The sequence below is a fragment of the Myotis myotis genome, unplaced genomic scaffold (genome assembly GCF_014108235.1).
Source record: "Myotis myotis isolate mMyoMyo1 unplaced genomic scaffold, mMyoMyo1.p scaffold_m19_p_1, whole genome shotgun sequence".
Taxonomy (NCBI): Eukaryota; Metazoa; Chordata; class Mammalia; order Chiroptera; family Vespertilionidae; genus Myotis; species Myotis myotis.
The window spans coordinates 215155123-215181640 of NW_023416313.1; the positions used below are offsets into that span (position 1 = coordinate 215155123).

A 26518-nucleotide genomic window follows, 5' to 3' on the forward strand; every position below is an offset into this window, starting at 1 on the left:
CTCGAAAGCAGTGTGGGAGCACTACACAGCCAACCCAGGTGCCCCAGAACCAACCCCGGGTGCACCCTCCCTCTTCCAAAAGGTGGACAAACAGAACCTGCTGACTGAAGGCCTGCGGGGAACTCTCTAGAACTGCTGTGAGATGACCAATTCCAAAGAAACTCCTACGGGCATCGAAGTCCCATGGAACAGGGCAGTTTGCATACCTCAGGTTCATCCATGTTATTATTTCTGTCATGTACTAGTACTAACCTGAGTAGCACATGACACATTTTACAGAGGAAGCTAGTATCTTGAGGCTTGGGGGTTTACAGAGACCAGACTAATAATGCTTTTACCTTCTTTAGAAAACAATCAAAACTAGGTTTGTCTCTCTCAAAGTTTCCTCAGATCCCAATAAAAAAACAAATTTTTGGATAACTAGGATTATCCACACAGTAGAGTACATACGAGAACTACTACCCAGCCACTGAAGTCAACTTTAGCTCTAGACGAAAGTTTTTCGTCTCCTGAGCTTTCAAACAGGAAAATTATATCATGGCTGACAGTAATTTAATTGCATTGTTGCTATGACAACATGCTGCTCTCTTTCTTTTTAGTTTGTCAGTCGCTTCCCAAAGGATCTAACATGCTATTCTCCATGTTTCCTTTTGTTTGAAACAAACATTGCCAGCAATATGGTTTTCTTAGAAAAATGGTTAAGAAAACAGGGTTACGGGGTTCAGTTCCCTTGGATCATTTGCCTGTTTTTGTCTCTCCCCCGCCCATGCCCTCCAACTGTTAAGGCATCCCTATAAACCCGTATTCTATAGCCACAATATCAAGCTGCTGATCACTCCAGTTCCATTTTTAAAAAGTTTCCAGAAACCACAGCTGAGTTTTCCATTATTATACACAAACTACATAATTCGCCAAATCTTTTTTTCCCCCACTTTGGGGGTGGGGTGAGGGGTGGGGAGGGAATCTGGGATCATGTGAATCTACAGTTAGACAAACATTTTGAATCTGCTGCCAAAAAGGTTGCTACATCATATACTCTAATAGTTATTCACTAGTGACCTCCTTACAACTTTTCAGTTTGCTATTGGTTGCATTCCCACAACACACACACACACACACACTCTCTCTCTCTCTCTCTCTCTCTCTCTCTCTCTCTCTCTCTCTCCCTCTCTCCCTCTCTCTCTGTTTTTGTTTTTTTTTTTAATGACTTGTGTTTCGTTATCTTTTTTGCTTTTCAACGGAGAAAAGGTAGCAGGAAAGCTAGTTTCTTGCCCGCTCTCAGAATGTCTCCAAATAACTGACAAAACCATTACTGGCCCAGCTCTGAACAGATGTTCGAAGTGAACTTTAAAAAGTTGAGAAATCCTCCCCAAGCCTAACAGGGCAGCGAGTTGGGAGGGGGCTAAACAACCCCCCGCCCCTTTCTCCGACGCGCACGCGCGCACACGCACGCGCTCCACTAGCATCTACTGTACTTGTCAAAAACATTTCAAGGGGACCTGCGGGAGCGGCGATTGGCTGCGTCCTGTGTCAATCAGCGGCGTTGCCAAGCAACGGGGAAACTGCTCTTCTCCCTGCATACAGGGCAATTGGGAGCTCGCATACCTTCACTGCTGGTCAGATGTCATAAACCTTTTATTGGTTGCACCGCTGCGAACCTTAAGAACACATCAATAAAAGCCCGCCGTCCCCCAACTTCTCCAGGACCCAAGGAGGGTTTCAAAGAGGGCCGGGGTGAGGAGGAGTCGGGCCTCAGGGGTCTCGGGAGACGCTCACTGCCAGTGCCAAGCCTGCACAGTTTGTGGGGGAGGGTATCTTTGTTAGGAGCCTGTTTCTCATCTTGGGGTGTCCCCTGGATCAGCACCCTCTCCCCCACACCCGGAACGGCGGGGATCCTGTCCTCTGTGGACAATACCAACTCTTTTCCTTTTGGGCGTCTTTTTGGAAACCGAGGCAGCGAGAAAGAGCCCACACGTCGGGGCAGGAAACTCTTTGGACCGGCAACTTCCCCGCTCGGGGGCTCCCGTCTCCCCACCCGGCCTGGCTCCCCCCCCCCCCCCCCCGCGCTCTCCCCCAGGAACTGCGGAGTCCCTCGCCCGCCGAGAGTGGTGCGGGCGCCTCCAGGACCGCCTTGGACGAGCGTCTCCACCCCGAGTCACCCAATCCCGCTTTGGCGCCGGCCCGAGCGCGGAGCTAACTCACCTGGCCGGAGCGGGGCGCGGGGGCTCGGGGGCGCCGCTGCCCTTTAGCGGGAGCCGACAAACTTTCGCGGGCGCCCAGCGGGCATCGCTTGGTGGCCCGGCTAAGGACGCGCGGGCGCGGCGCGGCGAGCCCGGGGCAGCGGGCGGCGGGGGGCGGCCGCGGGTGCGGGCGGCAGGGGCGCGGGGGTCGCGGCGCGGCATGGGACCTGCGGCGTCCAGCCGGCGCGCAGCGCGTCCTCCCGCCGGCCCCGCCGCTCTCTCCGCCCCGTCCCGCCTCCCGCTCGCCTCCGCCGCGGCGCGTCGGGCCGGGGCGCGTCGAGCGGCGAGAAATTGTTTCCACTGCAAACAAAAAAAGGCGACACATGACCAGGCAGGAGGAGGGGAAGCGCGGGGAGGGAGGGGAGCGAAGGGGAGGGACGGAGCGCAGGGGGCGGAGGGAGCGGGAGAGAGGGAAAACGTGGGCCGGGCCGCGGGCGGCCTGGGGCGCAGGGTGCGGACCCGCCGGGACCAGCTCTGCCTGCTCCCCCCGCACAGCGATCGGCCCCTTGCCTAGGCGCTCCCAGGTCGCAGCCGGGAACGCGGCCGGGCTGGGCCGCATGGATTCGTCTCCCGCGGCACCGCGGGGCATGGGTGGCCGGCTCAGGGTTCCACGACCTGGGGCAGCCCCGGCCGTGGGCGGCGTGGCTGGTGGGGCCAGAGGCGCACGGCCTGTCTCTACCCCGGGCTCAGGCCACGCGGGCGGGCCGGCTTTGCGCCGCTGGCTACGTGTCTCCGGAACGCTACTACCCCATCCGCATACCTTACATGGCTCGAAAGTAAAAATAAAAAGAATTACGATGCGGGCGAGGCTGGCAAGGGGGAGAAGAGATTCCACTTCTCCCCAACTAAGGCGTCCTGGCGGGACTCCCAGGGCCTTCCCCAGAGCTCCCCCAGCGCCCACCTCGTGCCCCGAGAAAAAAGGCACAAAGGCACCGCAGTCTCAGGCCCAGGTGGCCGCTCCCCTGGTCGAGTGCAGACGCCTGTCTGCCAAAGGAGGGAGGGTGGCCATTACGGATTACAGCGCAAGGGCCCCATCCCCAAGGCCGCGCTAGTAGAGCCTCTCCAGTGGGTTGTGCTCAACGCCAGACCCACTTCTAAACCTCCAGCAAAAAGCTTCCTCTCCTTCATATTTTGAGCTCTCAAGAGCCCAACAATTCACAGGGGCACCCAGCAAATAGCTCAGCAACCACTCCAAGTCTTTAGGTTCCTCCCTAAAGCATGGCCACCGGCTGCTAAAGTCACACCTAGTAGCAGCCTTGGAGAGGAGAGTCCTACAGGACACCCTGCTGGTGACATAAATAAAAATATGTTTGCACAACTCTCCCACGCAGCCAGATCAGCAGGTTGCAACACATAAGAGAAGTCCAGGTCACTCCTGCCACCCTGACCTGAACCCACTGGAGGGAGCGATCTGAAAACTGCAGAACCACCAGTAAGAAGGCCCCAGTGACCTCCCTCAGAAACCTCTCCAGCTTGCAGTGCTTTATAACCTAGCCAAAGGGGGAGATAAGTCCCACAGGGTGTCGGAAGGTTTTTATTGTCCTTTTCTTATTTCAAAAAAGAAAGAACCCCCAGTCAATCTAAGAGTCATTCCCCTTAAGATGGTGGGTGGCAAGTCTTCAGCCAGGACTCTCACCACAGGCCTCCTTGCTTACCAGTGCCATGGCACATCTCAACCACAAGATGATTCAGAGGTGGAGGCCGAAGGGCAGCCAGAGTTCATCAGCCCCAGCCCGTTCATTACTGAGCACTGGATGTGACCTACCCTGAGCCACGAAGCAAAGGTATGAGGTCAGAGAAACAAACTAGATCATCTCTGAAGTCAGAACTGGTAACAAAGCCAGGACAGGAGCTCAGCCTCGTGCAGGTCCCACCCCTCATCAGCATATCAGTGGAGAGCTGAATCTCCCATCAAAGGAGCCAAGGGGAGAGACCTTTGTCCTCACACCTTACAGGCCAGGACAGGCCCCCCCAACCCCCAGCCACACTCACACCATAGCTAGAAACCTCTTTGCATTAAGTAGAGGTGGCATGTTATTTCCACCCCAGCACGTTCCTTCTTTCTCAGCGTTCAAACTGAGAGGCTGTGATCTGAAGGTTACTGCACGTGTCATTCTTTCCGTGCAAGCTCTTAGCCTCCAGTGACTGAACCAGCCATCCCAGGTGAACAAAAACTTAAAAGATGAGCAAGCCTTGGGCCAGGAGAAGCCATAAGCACAGGGTGGAGTGTGGTGAGGTAAGCTGCCTTTTATTAGCTCACCTTCTTCTTCTGGGTGGTGTTTGTTTTTTGTTTTTGGTTTGTTTCTCCCATTCTCAAGCATATTTAAGTTCTCTCTCTGCTATTACAAATGTGGCCTGAAGTGTGGACCAGCCAGGCCTGATTTGGAGGGCAGAGTACACATGTCTGCCTGCCTGCCGGTCTTTCTTAAATGGGGGATCAGCCCTTTACTGAAAGCCAAAGGCAGGCGTAGTATGACTTTTTTACCTTGTAACTCCATAGAATCCTGGCTCGGGGACATGCTCCCTGACAAAAGGGTGCAGGGGCCAAATTCATTTAGGAACAACCTCCTTAATTCCCCACTTGAACTTTCAAAAAGTACCCTTGTGCCTTAGACCCTTAGAAACCTCAAAGAAACAAGTGGGACTGTTTAAAAACACCCTTGACAGAATTATATGTGTGCCCCAGAACTCGTTGTGGGCAACACTTATTTCCTGACTGAGGACTGGATGGGACCATTCTGCAGCCCCATCTGGGAATGGGATGAAGAGTGAGCACCCAGACTCCAGCCCGGAGAGGAATTCCTCTCGCCCTCATGTTGTGTGCCTTCTTTTCCAACATGCTTCTCTGCCCTGGAACATTAAAGCCCCTCCCCCATCGCTGATTATGTGGCCAATATGATTATTTATGGAATGGTTCAGTGTAAAGCCCGGTGATCCTGCTCCAGGCAGTAGCAACTGAATAGATGAGCAGTGAGAGCACTTGCTGCTGGTGGGAAGGCCTGAGGGACTTTCAAATATGAGGAGGAATCTGAGGCAGGCCTGGGAAGACAGGTATGTAAGAGGAGACTTGGGTCAGCCCAGGGCAAGCAGCACAGCTGGGCTGCGCAGGACTGAAAAGTCATCATCAGGTAATTTTTGTCTCCATCTCTCTCTTTCCATAGTATCTTTACTACTTCCCTCTACGGAGCTGCTCCACACTCCTCCCTGCAGGCTGGCTTCCTCTGCTCGCTTACCAAGTCCTGAGGACCTTCTGACTTTAGAATCCACCACCTTCAGACTGCCTCAGTCTTCCACAAGAGCTCAAATTCTCAGAGAAATCATCTGATTGGCTTAGCCTGAGTCAGGTGACTAATCCCTTCCGCCCACCCCCTCCAAACAGCAGAGGCAGGGGGCATGGTGGAACCATCTGGTACAACAGGACTAGGGAGGGGAGGGAGATGACTTTGGAAAGAGGATATCTAGCTCTTAATTGTTCCAAACACTAGAAAAAATTATGTGACATGATAAAGGAGTTAGCTAAGCTATGATGGCAATCATATTGCAATATAAACATACCAAATCAATAGGCTATGCACCTTAAACTTACACAGTGTCCTGTGTCAAGTATATGTCAATTTGATGGAGGGGGCTGGGAAAGAAAATGGAAGGGACCATGGGCCTGGGATGAATTTTGGAGGAGGAAAGGAGAAAACAAAGACCCAAAACAGGCAGAACCACTCAGAAAGCACTGCAGAACCCATACAAAAGGGAATAAAGATTATTTATTTTTAACATATTTTTTTAATTCGAGAAAATGCTAAAATATTAAAACAGTGGTTCCCTCTAAGTGGTAGAATTGTGGGGTAAGATGTTTGCCTGCTTCGTTCATCCTTGTCTTGTTTCCAACTTTTCTACCATGAGCACCCATTACATTTATAATGTTTTAATAAAGAAAGGAGGGTGCATTCGAGAGCAGAGATTCTCAAACTTGAGTGTGCATCAGAATTACCTGTAGGGCAATTAAAACACAGCTTTGCTGGTCCCCAACCCCAGCGTTTCTGATTCAGTAAGTCTGGGCTGGGCCCTGAGAATTCACATCCCTAACAAGCTCCCAGAAGATGGCTGCCTCTGCTGGTCCAGCGACTATACCAGTGATGGCGAATCTATGACACACGTGTCAGAGGTGACACGTGAACTCATTTTTTTGGTTGATTTTTCTTTGTTAAATGGCATTTAAATATATAAAGTAAATATCAAAAATATAAGTCTTTGTTTTACTATGGTTGCAAATATCAAAAAATTTCTATATGTGACACGGCACCAGAGTTAAGTTAGGGTTTTTCAAAATGCTGACACGCCGAGCTCAAAAGGTTCGCCATCACTGGCCTATACTCTGAGACCCAATGAATTAGAAACTAGCCAGGGAGACTGGAAAAAATGAATGCACAAGAACATTCAAAGGAAGAACCAAGAGGATCTGTCCAATGACTGAACATGAGAAGAAAGGGAGGGAGAGATGATGGTCAAAGATAACGCCATCATGGGCTGACGAAGAGTCTCTGAGATAACATGAGAATGCACTTTGTGATGATTAAAAAGCTCCTGACTTCCGTCTCTTCAGTGCAGGAGAGACCCAGCACCACAGCTGGGAGCCCCTCCGCCTCGTCTCGGCCAAGCGTCACTTGGAGTTTCTGGTCCTCCTCTCTCGGGGTTTTCCTCTCGTGCATTCTTGGTGTTTGCGTGACAGGTCCTGAAGGGTGGCGCCTGGGAAAAGGCTTATTAGATTTCTCCAGCAGGGAATAGAGCCAGGAAGTTTATTTGACGAGCGAAGGAGGGGTGTGTGGGAAGGGAAAGTACAGCTGAACCAGTGGAATGAAGTGCATGAGCTCAGGTGCCCAGCCAAACCTGCGCTTATCAAGTCGCCTGCCGGAGGCAAAAGGGAAATATAGAACCTGTCAACTCCTCTTTGAGCATAAACACAGTGCGAGCTGATGATCCAGAATCCAGATTAAGTCAATTCATTCAATCAACAAGTATTTATGAAGTATCTAGGTACTCCCTGCCCAGTTAGTGCGTGGAGGGGACGCGTGGCACTTGCCCTGAAGGATTGGGGAGACTCAGTGAGCATTTACGAAGCAACTACAAACACACACACAGAGCCTAACGCCAACGGCCAGAGACGGCGTAGCATAGTGGCTAGCATCAGGACCTGGACTAGGTTCGTATTCTCTGCCACTTACTAGCTGGGTAACATTAGTCAAGGTACTTAACTTCTTTCTAACTAGTTTCTTCATTTTAAAAAGGGGGCAAGGGAGGGAGATTAAGAGCCATACCCATTTCATAGGGTTGTGATGAAGTTTAAATAATATTGGTAAAATACATACCACAATGCCCTGGCACTCAGCACTATTTTTGTTAAATAAGTAAATCAAAGGAAAAATTATTGACATATTTGGCTGCACAACAATTTAAAATTTGTCTGTAGAACCAGCAGTCCTAAGCCAGGTTAACCAAAAGTGAGGAAAGAGTTGCCATACCTAGGAAAAGGATGAATATTTTAAATTTATAACCTTTACAGCTCAACCGAGGGGAAAAAAATGATCATCCTAACGATAAAAAGGCAAATCCACAAAAGGAGAAACAAAAATGGCAAGACACCCGTGAAAAGATGCTCAATTTAAGTAAAAACAAAAAGATGCAAATTGCAATTATGATCGCTCATTTCGTCTATCAGATTGGCACCGACTTAAAAAGAAGAACCAAACTTTGGTGTGGGTTGTCGGGAGCTCTGGGACCCGGTACAACTCTTCAAAAGGATCCTCTGACAAAATGAATCAAAACGTAAGTGAGCATAGTAGCCATTGACACTACACTTCCAACTTCTAGGAATTCATTCCAGTTAACTTCCCCACCAGACTGCCTGCCCCCACGAGGCAGCAAGCTCCACAAAAGCAGGACACACGCCTGTTCTATTCAGCAATGCACACAGCGCTTACCCCAGAGCCTGTGCTCAACATGTGCTGAATGAATGCACTGAAAGGCGCAACAATGTATTTAGGAGGCTGTTGGCTGGGACATTGTTTAAAAGGGTGAAAACCTGGAAATCGCAGAAATAAGAGGCTAGAGGCATATTATTACATGGCCACCGTGCCCTAGCGTCCCGTGTCCCCTTCTGTCGCATTTTCCAGCCGTTTTAAGTGACGCTTTCCCTTTCCTGAATCACTTTCATATTCTCAAAGACTGTGCGTGTGACACAATTTGCAAACATTTCACAAAGTAAGAGTTTGGGGGGAAATAAATATGTTATCAAAGCCTTTTCACCAAATGGAAGCATTTTGTGATCTTTTCAATCTGAAGGGACAAAATGACCCCTTTCTGAAAAGGCTGGTGCTCCGAGCATACGGGAATTGCTAAGTATGGCCAATATTATACCCTGCGCGTGGGGTCTGTTGTCTGGTTGCAGGAAGGCTTTCGATTTATAGGTTCTCAGTATCAAACGTTCTCTACAAACTCGTCTATAGGTACAAGGGTGAGAGAAGATGCTCCTGAATTAAGAATTGGGGGGGAGGGGAGGGGTGGGGGACATTTACTCTCTATCTCCAGATTGCTCTTCTGTAACAACGTATGCTTATATGAGGTCAAGTATGGTTCCATCTTACCTTTTTCCAAATCTGATAGGAAAGTCTGTGCCCAGCTTGAGGCACCCCACGTGGCCAGAATGGTTTCTTTTTTTTGTTGTTAATGCTCGCTGAGGCTATTTTTCCATTGTTTTTTAGGGAGAGTGGAAGAGAGAGGAAAAGACAGAGAAAATTCGATGTGAGAGAAACACATTGGTTGGTTGTCTCCTGCACAGGCCCTGGGCCCAAGCCAGGGAAGAACATGCAACCAAGGTAAGTGCCCTTGACTGGAATTAAACCTGGGACCCTTTGGTCCACAGGCTGACGTTCTATCCATTGAGCCAAACCAGCTAGGGCTGGCCAGAACTATTTCTGCTCCTCCTGCCTTCCTGAGGATACTCCCTGTCGTCAGGAGCTTACCCCACAAGAGGCTCCCACTCTGAGCTCTTGGACTCCATCATCTCCAGCCAAGTCTTGTTATTCGTGGTAGCTGTGTTCTAGGGCCTCCGTAAACAATGAATTAGCAAGGACTGAGCCATGGCTCCTAGAGGAAATACAGGGTTAGGTTCCCAAGCAGCGGTCACATTCCTGTGAACTGATCAATACACAGCTGTATATTCTCTGTTTCCATTTAAAGACACCTTATTTAACATAAAATGTGGAGGCTTTAATACTGAACTTGCAGCCAGCAGCACTATTAACTCACACCCAAACAAAGCTCACCTAACTCATGTATTTCCCACAAGGCAGTCCACCTGGGCATGCTTAGAACTCTGAACAACACTTTAGCGCTACGACGGGGGGGCCATTGTAAACAGTAACACCACCAACAAAAAGCACAAAACACGGACTAAACAGGGCCACAGAAAGGACACCTGTTCCTAAAGGGGGGAGAGCAGGGTGGAGGGAGGGGATCACGGGGGGCGGGGGGGGGGGACGACATCTGTAATACTTTTAACAACAAAGATAAATAAAATAAAAAAAGGACACCTATTTACATATTTATAGTGTGAGAGCTGAAACCAGAAGCCAGGTCATCGCTTTGCTCAACTTCAGCCGGGAATGTGTATGAATTGGGCAACTCAAATTTCTGTCACTCTCCACATGTCCACGTGACCACGAAAGCACCGCGAGCACTGATTTGGGGGTTGAAATAAATTTCAGCAAGTTTGCAAATATGCAAACGGGGGATCTGTGAGGAATGAGATCAACAGTTTTTATTTTTTTTTTTTCCTGTTAATGTATCTTTTTTTTTTTTTTTATTAGTAGTTAAGGTATTACAAATGTGTCCTCATCCCCCCCATTAACCCCCAACCTCCCCCCCACACACACTCATGCTCCCATCCCCCTGTTGTCCATGTCCATTGGTATGGCTTATCAACAGTTTTTAACGACACTTAAAGAGCAGTGCCAGTCAGTAGTCTAAGGCTTCATTCGTTTCAGCCTTGTGTTAACCGCGTGATGCAAGTATTATTATGCCCATGTTGCAAGTGAGGAACCTGAGGGATTTAGCCACCTGTCCACGGGCACACAGTTGGTAAGTGATGGGGCTGGGATTTGAATGCACACTGTCTGGGTTTGGAGCCGCATTCCAGGCAGCAACCAAGGGAAGTTCAGGTCAATCCAGAGCATCTGGCCTCAGAGAACTTCCTGGGGCTCAAGGACATGAAGGACAGGAGCAGTGGAGCTCCAGGGAGGAAAAACTGTGACCAGGAAATAAAGAAGGAGGACGGAAAAGAGGACTTTTAAACTGAATGAAAGGGTACTGCTTGCAAAAACAAACGAAAACACCAAGTTCAGCTTCTATGTCATAATCAATATGGTATAGTGTATCTTTCTAATAAAAAATAAATCATCCAGAGACTGAGTGTCAAACAGGCTGTAAGTGCCTCGAGAGGCAAGGACCCTGTCTTATATTTCTCTCTTGCTCATGGCAAATGACACAGTAGTAATAAAAAATATGGATTTTGCCCTGGCTGGTGTGGCTCAGTCGATTGGGCATCGTCCTGTGCACCAAAAGGTTGCCAGTTCAATTCCCAGTCAGGGCATATGCCCAGATTGTGAGCTCAATCCCTAGCACGGGGCTTGTAGGAGGCAGCCTATGGATGTTTCCTTATCACATTGATGTTTCTCTCTCTCTCCTTCTCCCTTCCTCTCTCTAAAAATCAATTTTTAAAAATATGGATCACTTAATGGGAAAATAAAATGCTTCTCTTCATCCCTCTCCCAATCTGGTCTCTAATAACTGTTCAGATTAGTCAGAAGAAAAGTGGCATCGTCAGCCTTTGCCTCCTCTGGAGTTTGTAAGAGCTTTTATTGTTGTCCTCCCTTCAGTGAGTACACCAAGTACCACGGTCACATGGGTCTCAGCGGCCAGAGTCTTAACCAGGCCAAGGAATGACTTCCCTGCTCGTTCTTTTTCAGAGGGATCTGAAAGAAAACAATCAGTTCGTCTCTTTAAGTCTGTCTCTTTAAAAGAAGGTGAAAGCCCCCAATTTGCTGAACTCTCTGGGAAACAGTACATAGATTAAAATATCACCCACCTATTTCCCTGCCATACCAAATTCTTTTGGGGACATTAGCCACTTATTCACCTGCTTACAACAGCCAAACCTGAAGGGTTTTTCCTCTGTTGGGTAGTGACGTTCACCGACACGTGGTCTTGACACCCCACTCCTCCCAAAACCAGCATCTCTTGTGCCTAAATTTAATGCGGTGACTCAGGTGCAGGCATGAGTGCACGGGAGCCCCCTGTCTCAGAGTGTGGGGGCTGGAAAGGAAGTAGCCGGGTGGACTGCTGTCTTTCTGTAGGTGCAAACCACCACCTCATTTCTCTGTACCCAGACATGTGACTCTGACTGGCTTCAACGTTTTGGCCCCCAAACAGCCAGGCGTCCTTTTTAAGTTGGCATGTTTTCCACGGAGGAATATTGAGCATCTTTCCTACACGCCTCACACAGTGCTAGGCCAGCTGTCTAACAATATGGATCCCGGAAGGGGGTGCCGCCCACGTTGGGGACAGCAGGCAGCCGCTAGTGCCTGTTGCTCACAGCAAACGTCAAAAAGCCCTCGGAACAGGGGGTCCAGGCAGTTGGCTGAGATGCCCCCGGCAAGCATCCATGCACCAGGAGTGCCAGCAGAGGCTGTCCGAAGGCCAAGGTGGACATGCCTGCGTCCTGGAGAGCGGATGTGAGAGCTCTCGGAGGCTGCCCAGGCCCCGTTAAAAGGGAAGGATGAACCTCATGACATCAGTTCCAAAGATATGCCACCTGCTAGTGTCATGCCCAGGCTCGTCTTCCCACCTACCAGCCTCCCAGGCAAGTCTCCAAGGGCCTGGTGAGCAGGCAGCTGCAACATTTTGTTGCCTCTGATTGATTTGGACTGGGAAGACCTAGAGGGGGGAAAGAATGGCCATTCTCAATGATCTGGACCCCTGAGCCGCCTGGGGTCCTGAAAAATCATCTTGTCAACCCCTCTGTAGGTTTTCTTTGGCCAGGAAATCTAGCCGGGCAGATTGGCTGGAGTAAATTTCTTCATCCACACACACTCACATTACATGGATGTTCAGGACAGTAACAATGCAAGTCCACTCCGACACAGACTTCTCCCTCCAAACCCCAATGCCATCCCCTTGTCTGAAATGCCTGCCACCATGTGAGAGCCTGGTTCAGCCTGCTCAGCCACACTCCCCAGCTCGCTGCTTTTGAATAAGTTGAATATCAAACAAAGGGCATAATACCCAGCAGTTGCTGAAAAAGCTCACTCCATCCACTTTATTCTCTCCGGCAGACGCAACTGAAAGATTTTTTTTAAGCCCCGGAAAACTTCTCATTTAAACGTGGGGTGCAAAAGCTTGTGCAATGTGAGCATCCCTGCACCCGCAGGGGGACAGAGAAGGGGGAGGGGGGGGGGCCTTCAATGAAATACAAAAGCCACGCAGACCTGGAGCGGAGCAGGCTGCCCACAACAAGGCAGCCAACTGCCAAACTGTCATTTTGCTCGGCGGCTGAACAGAAGGCTCGAGTAATGACAACCACAAAACTCATTTAAAGTCTGAAAAGGTGACTAATGAGCTCATTCATGCTGGCTATAAATTATTCACTACAACACTGATCCCACTCAAGACAAACAGTAAAGTAAACTTTAAACACAGACAACGGCGGCCTCCTCCAAAGAGGAACGAGTTATGTCTGTAAAACTTTTCACAATGAGAGGGATCCTTGTCTCTCCCCGGTCTATTGTCACATTCACTCTTCTGTTTACTTTTTTTTACTGCCTTTAATCAAGTTTAAGCAGACACAGCTGTTACACATTTATTTCTCTGTGGAGGGTTTTTTTTTTTTCCTTTTCCATTAGTTATGACGAGTAATCATGATGCTCTAAAAATAGCAGCAAATTATATTCTCTAGAAATTGAAGGCTGACCTTAACAGGAAGCCCAGGTCTTCGGAAAGCATATTCAGACACACGTGTCGGCTGAGTGGCGGCGCCGGACAAAGGCGAAACAAAAGTGCAAGGCATTTTCCTCTCTCGGAGAGGTTTTCAATTTGCTTCCAAACTTCCTTTCGGTTCCAGTGGAAAACGTGTTGCTTCCAAACCTTGCAATACAGAACCTGCTTCCCATGCTTATGTTTTCATTAAGATTTTCGTGAGCACGCACGAGCATTAACGGAATAAAAAGAGAAGTGTCTCCGTTGGGCTTGTCGGCACAGACGAGCCCAGCAGCAGGTTTGTTGAAAACCCACCACCATTTGCTGCCGACACTTGCAGTTTCCTGTTTAATATTAAATAAAGAAGCTTAGCTCTTCTGTTTCTATACACTGTGCTATTTGCTACGGCTGCCACTCCTAAAAGCACTGGGACTGTAGGGAACAAGTCCCCTGTTTTTCAAACCTTTATTTTATCTGTTTCCAAGATAGAGTGAGAATTAAGACTTTCAAATCTGATAGATTTTTTTTTTCTTCTTAAAAATAGTCCCCGAGTAAGTACTTACATTCGCTCTTGGTCAGATCGCTGAACATTATGTCTTTTTAAACTGCTTTGAATACTTTGAGAAGGAGCCACAGAAAAGCCGCAGAAAACACTCATGTTCAAAAACCGCCAGATGGAGGTTCTGAGTAACCAAAAGTGAAAGCAGAAAGGTCTCAGGCTGAGTTGTGCCCAGTACACACCTCGAGATTAGGGGGGTGGGGGTAGGGGTGGGAGGAGTTGGGGGGGTGAGTGGTCTTGAGCCTGGGAATCTTGCCTAACACGAGAAATAAAGCATGGAGGGCTTTAACTTCAACATGAGACGGGCCAAGCGCCGGCTCCATTTAAGGAAAACCTTCCACGTTGCTCTCAGCGTCTCACACACGAGGGAAAGACTTGTCCAGCTCTCTCTGTGTCTGAAATGCAAAGCAATTTTTCCTCTGAGCGGAGAAAGAGGAGTCCTGCAATATTTATAGCACAGTGCTTTGCCACCTACCAACAGCAATCTGGTTGGTCTTCACCTGTTTAGCATGGTTTTTTGTATTGTTGTTTTTTTAAAAATATATTTTTGTTGATTTCAGAGAGAGGAAGGGATGGGGAGAGATAGAAAAATCAATGATGAGAAAGAATCATTGAGTGGCTGCCTCCTGCACGCCCCCTAGTGGAGATTGAGCCTACAACCTGGGCATGTGCCCTTGACCGGAATCGAACCCCGGATCCTTCATTCGCAGGCTGATGCTCTAGCCATTGAGCAAACTAGCGAGGGCTAGCATGTTTTTTTAATACACATTTCTGTACCTAGTAAATAGCCATGCTTTCGGTTCTCTGTGCAAGAGTCCTTGTAGAGGGGTGTGTGTGTGTGTATGTGTGTGTGAGAGAGAGAGAGAGAGAGAGAGAGAGAGAGATCAATCAACATGTAAAAACCAACACCAACCAAAGGAAGGGTCAAGTCTAAAATGACATCCCATGTAAGTCTCAGCTGCTCGGCACTCCCACCAACCAAATCCCTGTCCCCTCTCTGTGGACGGTGTGGACAAAATACTGCTTTGAGACTGAGCCACAAGGGGGTCCTTCCTTGTGGTAATGTGCCTGACAGATGACAGACAGAGTCCGCCTCTCCCTTCATGGGAGGGGCACCTGGCTTGTCTTGAGATGGTCCTAATCCCATCCTTCTCCTCATTTTCTTGAGGAGATGATCAAAGGTAATGTCAGTTTGGCCTGAAGAGGTTCAGCCCAAACAGTGATCACGGAGTACCCCATTTACTTCAATCCGAAGAATCACAAAGCATTCATAACAAAAGCTCTCCAAGGCTTCCTCCGTGCCGGGCACCATGCCAAGGGCTTTCCCTGCATTATTCATGTTATCCTCCAGGACACAGGTGCTGTCATCCTCTTTTACAGATGAGGACACTAAAGTTTAAGGAGATGAAGTCATTGCCAGCGGGTTGACAATTGGTGCTCGCCATGGTAAAATGAAAAGTTAAGACCCTGTATCTTTCAGCCTGCAGAGCCCACCCTCTTAATCACTACACTCTCCTATCTATTTACTAGAGGCTCGGTGCACGGATTCATGCTCAGGTGGGGTCCTTCGGCCTGGCCGGTGATCAGGGCGATCAGGCCGTCTCACCCAGTCCCGATGGGAACTATGGGGGCCGGCTGGCCAGGAAGGGACCACGGGAGGGCTCCAGAGCATGTCCAGCCCTCTTGCCCAGTCCTGGTCAGCCAGACCCCAGCAGCAAGCTAACCTACCAGTCGGAGCATCTGCCCCCTGATGGTCAGTGCACGTCATAGCCACTGGTTGAGCAGTCACTGAACAGTTGACAGATGGGTCAAACACTTAGCATATTACACTTTTATTATATAGGATGCTCCCCAAGACTCATTTCCAAAATCGCAGATGAAACTTGCTGCTTACAATCTACCTCTTGGGCATCTTTGTCAGTTTTTTGGGTTTATTTGTGTATTGTTGTTTTTTACTTGATTTGAGAGGGAGAAATTTGTTGTTCCACTTATATATGCATTCATTAGTTTATTCCTGCATGTGCCCTGACTGGGAATCAAACCTGCAACCATGGTGTATCAGGACAACACTCTAACCAACTGAGCTACCCAGCCAGGACTATGTTTGGTTTTTACTTAGCATGTTTCAAATGGGCCAATAACTGTAGACACCCTCTCTACTCCCACAGGCTCAGCTCCAGATGCTCACACAGAAATGGACACCATTCACTGAAGGGACAAACATATCTACAAAATACCCAAATACCCAGGGCAATGGGCACACACCAGCACTCTGCTCCTGTCTGAAATGTAAAACACAAAGATTTGGGGGGTGAGGGGAACTCGTGACAGTTGGCAACTCCAGAGGCCAGGCCTGAACTCCAAGCCTGTCCCCACCACCTCCCATCTGGACAGACCCTCTGGAGGAACAGGCAGCTACGAAGGTGCCCACAGAACAATCTACTCTGTCTCCAATCCTCACCCCACTCTCCCCCAACCCAACAAAGAAACCCTTTCTCAATCCTACAGCCACAGGGACAAAGATCTATGGTTTCATTTCAAGTTAATGCCTCCAAAGTGCAAACATCGGACTAGAAAACAATTTCAAACTATTTCTTTCACACTTTGCCCACAGAGTTAGCTGGTTGTCTGCCAGTTCGGAAACACCACTGACCACCACACTAGAACTGTTTTCCAAAAACTTTTATAGAGAATTAGGTCAGGGCCCAGATCAACCTTGGCCAACTCAATAAATACGTTAAAAATTTTGCCATAGTGAAATATACCAACTGCACTACTAGTGTGATTAACTTTTTCCCTAAATATAGTGGACAGGAGGAGAAAACTCCCCTACGAAGGCAGCCCAGTGCCCCAGGAGTGCTCCGGAGTCTTCCCACAACCTGTGCGCTGGCCATGGAGAGAAGACAGGCTCCCCCAACTCACTGCCACCCCCAGCACCCATGTCATCTTCACACCCATGGCACAACCAAACCCATGTGGGTACCAAAGCCAAGGAGTCCGTTCCCTCGTGACCCACCCCCCGGATGCTTCCTTGAAAGATTTCCTCGTCTCAAGACTAGCCAAAGGCTCCGTAAAAAGTGGACGAAGCAGAAAGCTGAGGTCTGTGGTTTCATTCCCGAGAAACCCTCAGCTGTCCACAGGGATCGGATTCCGCTGCCTTTCCGAGTCCCCCTCTGGCTTCTGCCCACACCAGCTCCCTGAGACACCACATCAAACCTCTCTCGGCGTCTTGGCGACACCAGCAGCATAGCAGAACCTCTAATGGTTATGATAAGAAAAATAAGCCCAGCTCAGACCTTCCGGCGACCTGCGCTGTCTGAGTGGGTTTTATTCGCCTGTCCGTGGCTCCTCCCTCACAACCTCCATTGCTCATTTTTCTAGATCAAAATCTACAACTCACGGGCAGGCAGAAAGGCACGCAGGCTGACTGCCCTGACAACATTTGATCTCAACAGAGCTACCTGCTCACTAATTCCATTCTGAGCTTGACAACACTGGCCAGCAAAGGTTTGTTTCTTCACTACAAAAACCAAACACTATGAAAAGGAAAAGAAAATCTGAAAGGTTACCTCTAGGAAGGACTTGACTGATGGTGTCGGACAAAGCCCTAATTTAATGAGGCGGTTGAGGCCCAGGGAAGTGACTTAGGGCCCCATATCAGAATGTGTTGGTAGTTTCCTCTCCAGTGTCTACTCTTCTCCTCTCTCTTCCCAACACCCCGTCACACGCACACTCAGCATTTCTCAGCCTTGTGGTGTGGGTGGAAGTGACCCCATCGCCAGCTCCAGAGGCCCTGGACTGGTGCTGGTCCAGCTAGGACTTCGTGCACCAGCCGACACATTTCCTCTGTTGTTTAGACACTGGATTGGCTTTTCTGTCACTTGCAACCCGAAGCATCCCAACAGATGCCCACATAGAGTTACTGGCAGATCCAACTTCTTAACTGCCTACCCGGGGTGTCTGCCAGAGTAGTCTTTAACAGTCCAAAACTGAGAAAACCATGTTCCAACAAATTTAGTGGCTGGACTTGATAAGAATAAAAAGATTTGGGTGAAAAATATGAAATTAAATATTATCACTGTGCACTTTAAAAGTGCAAGGTGGCTATAGTAGCCGAGTATTCTTGCCCTGGAAGGTGTGGTTCAGTTGGCTGGCGCACCGTCCTGTACACCAAAAGGTGGCAGGTTCAATTCCCTGTCAGGGAACACACCCAGGTTGCGGGTTTGATCCCTGTTTGGGGTGCATGTGGGATGCAATTGATCAGTGTTTCTCTCTCACATTGATGTATCTATCTCTCTCTCCCACAAATCAATAAAAAAAAAAATTGAGAGTATTATTGATGAATGGGATTTAACTATAGAATTCAATGCTAATGGGTCTGTTCAGAACATGACTCACACTTAGGTCTCAGAGCTTGACCAGCTTTATGTCCCCAGGTGCTTCAGCCCCAGACTGGGTGGTGATAGGGGGTGAAGACGGTCATAATGGCCACGTTACTGCAGCCTGCACTGCCCGTGATAAAGAGTGATAAAGAAACAGGCCCCAGGAGGAGGCACGTTGCCCCCAGGACAGCCCACCCGAGACTGAATGGGAATCCAGCCCCTCCGAGGAATGTGACTAAACCAACCTGGACTTTCCTTATCACCACAAGTGAGGTAATCTGCCTGATAAGACCCCTGCCTGCTCCCAAAGGCGGCCTGGCCTAAAACAATCCTTCCTTTTCTTTTGCTAGTAACTTTCTGCCTATAAAAAATCGTCCACTTTGTACAGCTTCTGGGAGCTCCCTTCTGTTGCTAGATGGGGTGCTGCCCGATTCAAGAATCATTTAATAAAGCCAATGAGACCTTCAAATGTACTCCACTGAATTTTGTGTGTTTGTTTAGCAGTAGCTATTTCATGAAGATGCGGAGCTGTGTTTTATCTGCTTTATGTCCTCAAGGGCTTCCAAAGAGCCATGCGGGCTAGGTTTGACCAAAGTAGTTAACAAAGGATACTGAATGACCAACTTGCACAAATTTAACTAGTTTAAGATGGTATCTAGTGTCAATGAGAATACATTCTTTAGCAACTCTAAAAGTATAAAATTAAAAAGACGAGTGTCAATACACACAATAAAATATGGCCCAGTTAATGTTTATTGAGTACTCACAGGAAAACTTGCCATGAAATACTGAAGCGTAAGCCTCAGCCCCCTCCCTCACACAGGCCCTTTCCACGGCCTTGGGAAGGACCCCAGAAATGTGTTGAATGAGCACCTTGAATACTTAGATTAGACACTGAACACACACAAAAAACACCTTAACATGCCCTGACCCTTATATGAAAGAAACTTGAGAAAGGCTTCCCCAAATTTGACAATCCTAAAAATGCACATGACATTATCAATAACCAGTTATGAAGCTAAAGAATTTTTTCCTAAACTATCAGAAATAAAAAACAAATCCCAACCAATCATACTAGAAGAATAAGTGCATTATCTTGCTATTCTCTAGAGAGAAAATGGCATTCCACAATCACTGTCACATTCAGAAATGAGCAGAGCACACAGCCCAAAAAATGTAGGGGAAAAGTAATGCAGACATACATGAAACAGCTGATTAATAATAATATTCGGTTATTTTGGGGGGGATTTTGTGATGCTTGGGATGCTGGCTTTTTAATGACACACTGTTTTCTTTCATCATTTGAAACAAATGCTTACTGCTACACTTCATTTTCTATTTGCAATTTCTTTTCTTAAAGACTCCCTCCCCCAAACTAAATCGGCTTCAGGCCACACAAAGCTGGCACCCACCGCTGGTGTGCCAGACTCCTCGCTCTTCGTGGACAACAGCAGTGTGAGGCGGGTACTACTGTCCCCATTGTACAGGTGAGGGATCTGGGTCTCAAGTATTCTGAGACAACCTGCCAGAGGTGACCCAGCTAACAAGTGCAGAGCTGGCCCTGAGCTCAGCAGCTTGATCCAAAGGGCTCCCAGCCAGGGTCCCATCCTGCCTTACCAGCCCTGCTTCTGGGCCTGCCCACAGCAGTAAAGGAAGGGCCACCGGATCCCTGAGTGTGCCTTCCTGGTCTCCGGCTGCTGCATCAGCTTCGGGGAAGGGCTGGGAGAAGGAGCATCTCAAACCCACCCACAGGGGAAGGGACGGGGGCGAGCCCTGTCTCAGTTCCTGCAGGGCTGAGGGTTCCACCCTTCAGTGGGCAGGTGGGACTCTGCCCAGGCTCACCTTTCAGGTCCACATGTCCAAGCCTCGGTGAGGAATGAACACTGGCTGCTTTAGGGAGGAACTCGGGGAGAGAGGACTGGGCACCAGTCTGACAGCAGAAGAGGACGCCTTGAATTCAGTGTGAGAGCACAGCTCTCTTCCCTCCGCAATCCAGTCCCACCCCAGGCTCAGCCATCCCTCCCCTCAATTCAGAACTACTGTGTCCTCCACTTGATGGCAGAAGGCTCCGTGTGAGGGAACTCTGTGGACTCAATTTTGTGTCTGAGGAAGTGGGCCCCTCCTCCGGGGGCCCTCCTGAGCCCTCTTCCATCCATCCTCCCGGCACACAGGACTGGACCTGCTCTGTTCTGGTGCCACTCATTCTATGTTGTAAACGATGAAATTGCAAGGTGATATGTGACTTACCTTCTTGGAGCAGTGAGCAGCCCAGCCAAGAGGAGCCTAGGGAACCAGTGGGACCAAAGGCCTCTGACTTTACCGTGAAACAGTCCCTGGGATTACCAGTGCTGCAGCTCTGAATCAACCCACAGCCTCCGCTCTGCCCTAGGCGTCCCTCAGCCAAAGCAGAAAAGGCCTCCCATCCAGATGGGAGTATAGATATGCAAAGTTCCAGAGAGAGGCCGCCCAGTTCCCACTGAGTTGTAGACGGGCGTTAACATATGTAAAGAACTAAAGCTTCCCCTTGAAGCAGGGGTGGGGGGTGGAGGTGGGCAGGGGCCAGGATGCTGGAGGCTCCTACAAATTCCACAAAGGTGAAACCTCTTCCAAGTGCTCTGGCAGCAGTGACCTTGGCCTTGAGGTTGGGGTCTCGGCGACAATGGCATGTGTTACACAGGGGGCTATGACCAGTTGGCTTTTCCAATGCCACTCAACAGTCAAACCATCCAACCTTCCCTCCCCCACTCCCAAGCTCACCAAACCACTTCCGGGCAGTAATATTCCTCACTGTAAATTAATGCCTGTGCTTTCTGATTTGCCACACCTGTCCTGTGAGATTAGTTAACAAACAGGTAGACCCCTAGGGAAACAGGGCTGCTCCTCTGAGTGGAAAGTGAAGTCCCCCGGGGAGTTCTTCATCTCACCCAATACTGCTCTTGGCTATCAAGACCCACTGGGACACCCCTATCTTCTGAGCAAACTAAACAGCAGAGTCCTGCCCAGCAGACAGTTAAGTGCTAGAAATATTTGCCAAAAAAGTAGATGAGGGACCCATCGGTCTGCTATTAAAAAACAATAAATGCATTAGAAAGAATACACTCATACTTTTGACTGCCACACCATCCATTGAAAAGATGAGAGGCTGGACGGCAGCATTGTTAGCCCCACAGGCTGTGTGCAGCCCTGGTCAAGCTGTGAGGGTATGGGCAAGTCATGTGACCTGTTGGTGCCTTGCTGTCCTCACCTGTAAAATGGGTGTGTAATCTACTTATTTCATAGGGCTGCTAGGAGGATTAATAATAAATTGGCACATGTAGAGTACCACAGGTTAAATGTTTACTATCCTATATAATATGCAAGTTAACACTCATGCCGTCACAAGATGGCTGCATCCACAGCGGAGGTGGGGTTCCCGTAATAAGCCGTAATGAGCGGTCAGCAGCGACCTGAGGCTGCGTGGCACCGGGCCAGGGGACCTCAGGCCATACTCCCAGCCCCAGCGCCAGGCTGAGGGACCTCAGGCCGCACCCCCAAACCACATCACCAGGCTGGGGGACCTGAGGCTGCGCCCCCTGCCCAGTGGGGCTTGACCAAGGACCTGAGGCTGTGCCCCCCGCCTGGCGCCGGGCCAGGAGACCTGAGGCTGCACCCCCCCACACCCAGCAGGGCTTGACGGAGGTGTGGCCGGCTGGGTCTGGGTCTCATGCGATTTCAAGGCACGCGCGGATGGGTGGGGACTTGACTCTGGGTCCCACAGTGCACCCCAGACTCTGACAAGAGGAAGATTTTCATATACATTTTACTAATTTTCTTTCATCCCTGACATTTCTATTATAGAGAAAGGGCAAATAGCAATATTAAAATATTTCCTCTACTTAATTCCCTTTGATGTGCATGAATTTCGTGCACTGGGCCACTAGCCATTATATAAAATCTAAAGAGATTTATAATAGAACAAGAGTTGAGAGCCAACTGAAAGAATTATGTACTCATTATTTACATTAATTTTGCCAATAACTGGTCTAATTTCTCCTAAGCAGAACAATTAAAGCTTTCCTTCTTTCTTTCTTTATATAGTTTAAACTATAATAAAACAAACAAAAACAAACAAACAAAAAACACTGAAATTCTTTCCTGGAATTAATTAGGATTTCTTGATAGTTTCCACAACTCCTTGAAGACCCTGAAAAATTCTTCTGGTCTTGATCCAGATCCCGACCCTGAGCTGTCTCTGTTGAAAGAGCAAACAGCTCTGGCTCTGGGAACAGGGAACTGGAATCAACTTGCCCGACCTTAATGACAAGACACTCAGATTCCAGCCCCGTTCTAGGAAATGGCCCTGAAAGAATGTGAACATTCCTGGCAGGAGTGGGGGTTGGGGGTCAAACACATGGATAATTTGTTTTTCGAGACGTTTTGGTTTTCAAACCTACCTGTTCCCTGGGGGACAGGTATCGCCTCTCTTGTAACACGTCCCTAGGAAGCACCTCCATTCAGAGGAACCCCATCACTCCCAGCCCTCTGCACCGATGGAAATGCTCAGCGCTGCAGACAAGGACACCATCAGGGAACTCGATGTAACGCTTTTGTCACAATTCTGACTTTTCTGGAGGTCCACATTCAGATGTGAGAAATGGGACAGCCTGCGGATTGCAGGCAGACTTTGGCCGTGATGGAACATTCTAGCTGTGCGGGGGTGATGTTGCAACTCTGCCTCTCAACGGTAGGAGAGACACCAGGCTGGTTACTGCCTGAGTGCTCCGCAGCCTCCTTGGAGACCAATGCCCACATCCATGGGATGTCTGCTGTCTACTGCAGATTCCCTACACAATTGTTTAAACATCCACAACCTCCCACATTCATCTTGAATAGCCACTCTTCCCAGACATGGATGTAATTGATGCATTAGCCTATAGCCAACAGCAGGGTCTGCTCAAACTGAAAATTCCTATGGCTAACATGACTTTCAACCCAACATCAGGAACAGAGAGAAAGAAACCTTCTAACATAGGGGATCAGCCAATTACAACCTGCAGGCCAAGTCCAGCCTGCTGCCTGCCTGTTTTTATAAATAAAGTTTTATTGGAACATAGCCACACCCATTAGTTTATGGACTGCTCCTGGCTGCTTTCCCACTATAGAGGTAGAGATGAGCAGTTGCAAAGAAATCATCAAAGCCCGAAAAGTTTACAATATCTACTATTTGGCTCTTCAGAGAGAAAAAGAGGATGAGAAAAGGGACCAGAATATTTACAGAAGTTCCTGATGGCCTCTGACTCCTCGTTTAATAGCAGAAGGAAATGGGTTCAAGGGCTGTTTCTACCAGTGGCTCAGCTCTGCAAAGTCGAGCCAGTATTGTCACCTCTCTGCTTCCATTTCATTCATAAAACAGGATTAGTCATGGCTGGCGAATGCATGACAAATAATTAGCTAATACCCCCTATGCATTTTGAACACAAGATAGGAAGAATTGGCTGTTTGTTTTCTGAGGGTGAGAGGTCCTCTCTCTCGTAGAGCAGTATTTTAGGGCTGGAACAAGAAGCACTCCTCTATAAGACAGCTGTACAGTAAATACTGTTTTCATTTGGTGCTTACTGAGGAGCCCCTATGATAAGCAATGCACTGATCTTGTCATAGCCCCACATGACATGGGACTGTGATAGTATGTGATAAGGGAAATCCCAAACTGCCCTTTTCCAAGTGGACATGCTCCTACGAGAAGGCCTGTAGGCAGCCGCTATGGCGTCCAGCTGGAATGGCATGATCTTGAAGCCCCACTTCCTCAAGGACTGGCAGTGGTACATTGTCACATGGTTTAACCAGCTGGCACGAAGGATCTGCAGACACAAGGACTGGCAAACCAAAGTGCCACATTACTGCACACCCTGCATCTGGACCCATCTTGGAGGAGTTAAGCGTGGCCAGCATCCAAAACGGTGGCCCAAGCCATTGGGACCTCAGTAGATGTGTTGGTAGTGATGTTAAACCTCGTTCCTTGAGTTCAGCTAAGAAAGAATTCAGAGCCAGGAACTCTAGTGAAAGAGGTTTATATAGCCCTTTTAGAAATAAAGTCACAGAGGCAGAGACATGAGCCAGCTGGGCGGCGTGGACTCAGGAAACAAGTTACTGAGGCCAAAGGAGGGCCCTTGGAACTTGGGAGAAAGAAAGGAACATGCACTTCAGGAAAGGAGGGTTGAAAGGTGCAAGTGTGATCTAGAGAGAGAGCACGCTGGGTCCCTTGCCTTAAGGGTTTTTAATCTGTTTTCCAAAGGTGGGAATTTTAGGGGCGGTCTCGGGAGAGGATCTCAATAGAATATCCATCAGCTTCCCAGGTGTGTCCTTTCAGGGTCGTGGTCTCCACTGACTGGTCAGGTCAGCACTAGGGCAGTGGGTCATTAGTCATTGCATCTGGTCCTGATGTCAGCCACAGCATCACTTCCTCTGGTTTTGCTGCTTTTCTGGGCCTGGACCTGAGACACAACTGAGGCCTAGATGTTATCTCTAGTTTGACCAAAAGTCTGTCTCTGTGGTCAGCAGACCCAAGGCTTTATTCCTAAGATTATTTGATGCTGACCAGAACCTCACTGTCCTGAAGGCTTAATGCTTAAGGGAGTGGGGAGTGGTGGTGCAAGGGCTTGTCTGAGTCCTATGAGGCTATTCTCCAGCCCCTTGTTCCTCCTCTCAGGGTGTCTAAACTGCATGACTAAGGACATGCTAGGGGAGGAAAGGTCACCTGGGGGTGAGATCCTGTCCTATAATAGTTGTTTTCTCTAGTTTTTGCCCATTGCCAGTCACTCAAGACTTTCTGCCCTGATGACATTCCATACCTGGCCTATCGTCCCTGCTCTGCTCATACCTGCCTAACTGCCTGTTCTATCAGATCCGAGGAGGAGGAGCAAGTCCCTGAAGGCCAACATGCCGTGGCCTAGGAGTGATGCTCTCCCCAGGAAGCCCTCCGGCGCCCAAGAAGGGAGAGAGCTCTGCTGAAGAACTCATGCTGGCCACCCCACTGACAGGACCAGTCACGCCCATGCAGAATGTCTACAAGAAGGAGAAGGCCGGGTCACGGCAGAGGAGGAGGAGAACTTTGAGGCGTTCGCTACTCTTCGCATGGCCTTGGCCAATGCTCGGCTCTTTGGCATCCAAGCAAAAAGAGCCAATGAAGCTTCAGAACAGGATGTTGAAAAGAAAAAATAAAGTGCTATTGGCAATTTGTGATCTTAAAAAAAGAGAAAAGAAGCCCCAAACTGGGATATGCCTTAATGAATGGGTAGGAGTCAGAAAAGGGAAAACATTCCCATTTGTTCTTTATTTCACAGAACAAATGCCCAGAGTGAGAAAAGTCAAGGACATATTCAAAGAGCCATGGTATAGACCAGTTCATTGGACGGAAGATGGAAAGGTAAAGTTAAAGCCAGATTAAGAAGGAATCTGAATCCAAACCCACACGTTTAGATTTTATCCTAGACCAGTGGTCAGCAAACTCATTTGTCAACAGAGCCAAATATCAACAGTACTTCAAAATAGACTCGCCCAGGCCGAAAACCGGCTTCTGCGCATGGACCACGAAGTTTCAATCGCACTGTACGCGCGCCCACACGTGGTATTTTGTGGAAGAGCCACACTCAAGGGACCAAAGAGCCGCATGTGGCTCTCGAGCTGCAGTTTGCCGACCACGATCCTAGACAATGGGGAGCCATTGGATATTCTAGGGAAAGTAGGTGGAAAGATTAACCTGGCCATGGTAAATAAGATAAATCAGAAGAAACTGAACTATAGAGGAAATGATCTTGAAACCCAGGAAACAGTATTTATCATATTGAGACAGTCTTTGGGTGGAGAAAAGGAACAATTCCTTGTCTTCATTTTAACTTCAATTTTCCTGTCCATGTGTCCCCGATATCTCCTCTATGTCTTGTCATCTTTCAATACCTGCTAAATAAGAAAAGCTGGAACCCAGCAAGGAAAGTATTTCAAGGAAAAAAAGTCAAGTCTTGGTGTAAGCTATCACTCTTTGGGGAGCTATAGGTATGTAAGGTGTAATAGTGGCCTTTGATTTGAAACCACCAGTAGGAGATAAGGTTATTATAGTGAGCAAGAGGGTGGCTGCTCCCCACCCCCCACCACCAATTTCATCATTTAAACCTCCCAGGAAAGGTAGCTAAGAGTAGCTTTCTCTGCATGGGGTTTCATCAGAGATAAGATTCTGCCCATTCTAAGCTTCTGCATTCCTCAGGTTCTCAATGATCAGCCACTTGACGCATTACTACACCCTCACACACACCCCTGGCTTGAGACATCTGTTTTATGGC

General features: G+C 48.7%; 1 protein-coding gene across 9 annotated transcripts in view; it reads right to left on the reverse strand.

Annotated features, from left to right (window-relative positions):
• FOXN3 (forkhead box N3) overlaps positions 1–26518 on the reverse strand; it is a 369468-nt gene that overhangs the window by 221591 nt on the left and 121359 nt on the right. For 3 of the 9 annotated variants that reach the window (XM_036315221.1, XM_036315211.1, XM_036315176.1), the window contains exon 1: positions 2203–2339. The exons of 2 other annotated variants lie outside the window; for them this stretch is intronic. Coding sequence is in view for 3 of the 7 variants with exons in the window: in XM_036315160.1 (XP_036171053.1) it covers positions 2203–2829 (627 nt within the window). In the remaining 4 variants the exon portion in view is untranslated. Of the gene's footprint in view, positions 1–1605; positions 1988–2202; positions 3505–26518 lie in introns of those variants that run through there. 4 more of the 9 variants (XM_036315160.1, XM_036315151.1, XM_036315168.1 and 1 more) reach the window with 3 other exon arrangements.